At 60.5% G+C, this 706-nt stretch overlaps 1 protein-coding gene across 1 annotated transcript; it reads right to left on the bottom strand.

Annotated features, from left to right (window-relative positions):
• Window positions 1-396: 396 nt before the first annotated feature.
• Window positions 397-699, bottom strand: LOC104467052 (rho-related GTP-binding protein RhoB; the record flags this gene model as incomplete). Its single annotated transcript, XM_010080674.1, has 1 exon — window positions 397-699. A coding segment is annotated over one exon (303 nt), but the record flags the coding sequence as incomplete, so codon positions are not given.
• Between the last annotated feature and the right edge of the window lie 7 nt (window positions 700-706).

The raw sequence follows: 706 nt of genomic DNA, 5'->3' as shown, positions 1-706 counted from the left end.
TGTCCTCTTGCAAAAGAGAGGAGGCTGTCTGGGAGCTGGGAGCAGCAGGTGGTGGGCAAAGGGAAACCGCCGGGTGCAATGTTTGCTCAGTCCAGTCTCAGCAGCTTTTCGTTGTCGAGAGTCTGCAATTAACTTGCAGGGGCTGGTGGTGGGAGAAAGCCTCTCCCCACTTTTTCCCAATACTCAGGGCATGCAATTCCCCCCCTCCCTCTGTCCCCACGGCTGAGCCAGCACAATCCTTTTCAGCCAAGGCTAAAGGAACACGCTCCTTCCCTTAGCCCCGCCAGCCCCCAGTGGGGGGACAGGCAGATGCCGCGTGCGTGCATAGCCCAGCTCCTCTCAGCCTGCCAACAGGTGACCCAGGCGCTGTGCCCAGCACTGCACTCCAACCGCGCCCTATAGGACTTTGCAGCAGTTGATGCAGCCGTTCTGGGTGCCGTAGCGCTTCTGCAAAGCTGCCCGGGTGGCAGTCTCAAAGACCTCCCGGACACCCTCCTTGGTTTTGGCCGAGCACTCCAGGTATTTTTGGAGGCGAATGGCCAGGGCGCGGCCGTCCTCGGTGCGCACCGGCTCCTGCTTCATGCGAGCCAGCTCGTTGCGCACGTGCTCGTCGTTGCGCAGGTCTTTCTTGTTGGCCACCAGGATGATGGGGACGTTGGGGCAGAAGTGCTTGACTTCAGGCACCCACTTCTCAGGAATGTTCTCC

The sequence above is a fragment of the Pterocles gutturalis genome, unplaced genomic scaffold, assembly GCF_000699245.1.
Source record: "Pterocles gutturalis isolate BGI_N339 unplaced genomic scaffold, ASM69924v1 scaffold30414, whole genome shotgun sequence".
Classification (NCBI taxonomy): Eukaryota; Metazoa; Chordata; class Aves; order Pterocliformes; family Pteroclidae; genus Pterocles; species Pterocles gutturalis.
The sequence above is the reverse complement of the archived record's forward strand: the minus strand, read 5'-3'. Positions and strand labels throughout refer to the sequence as shown.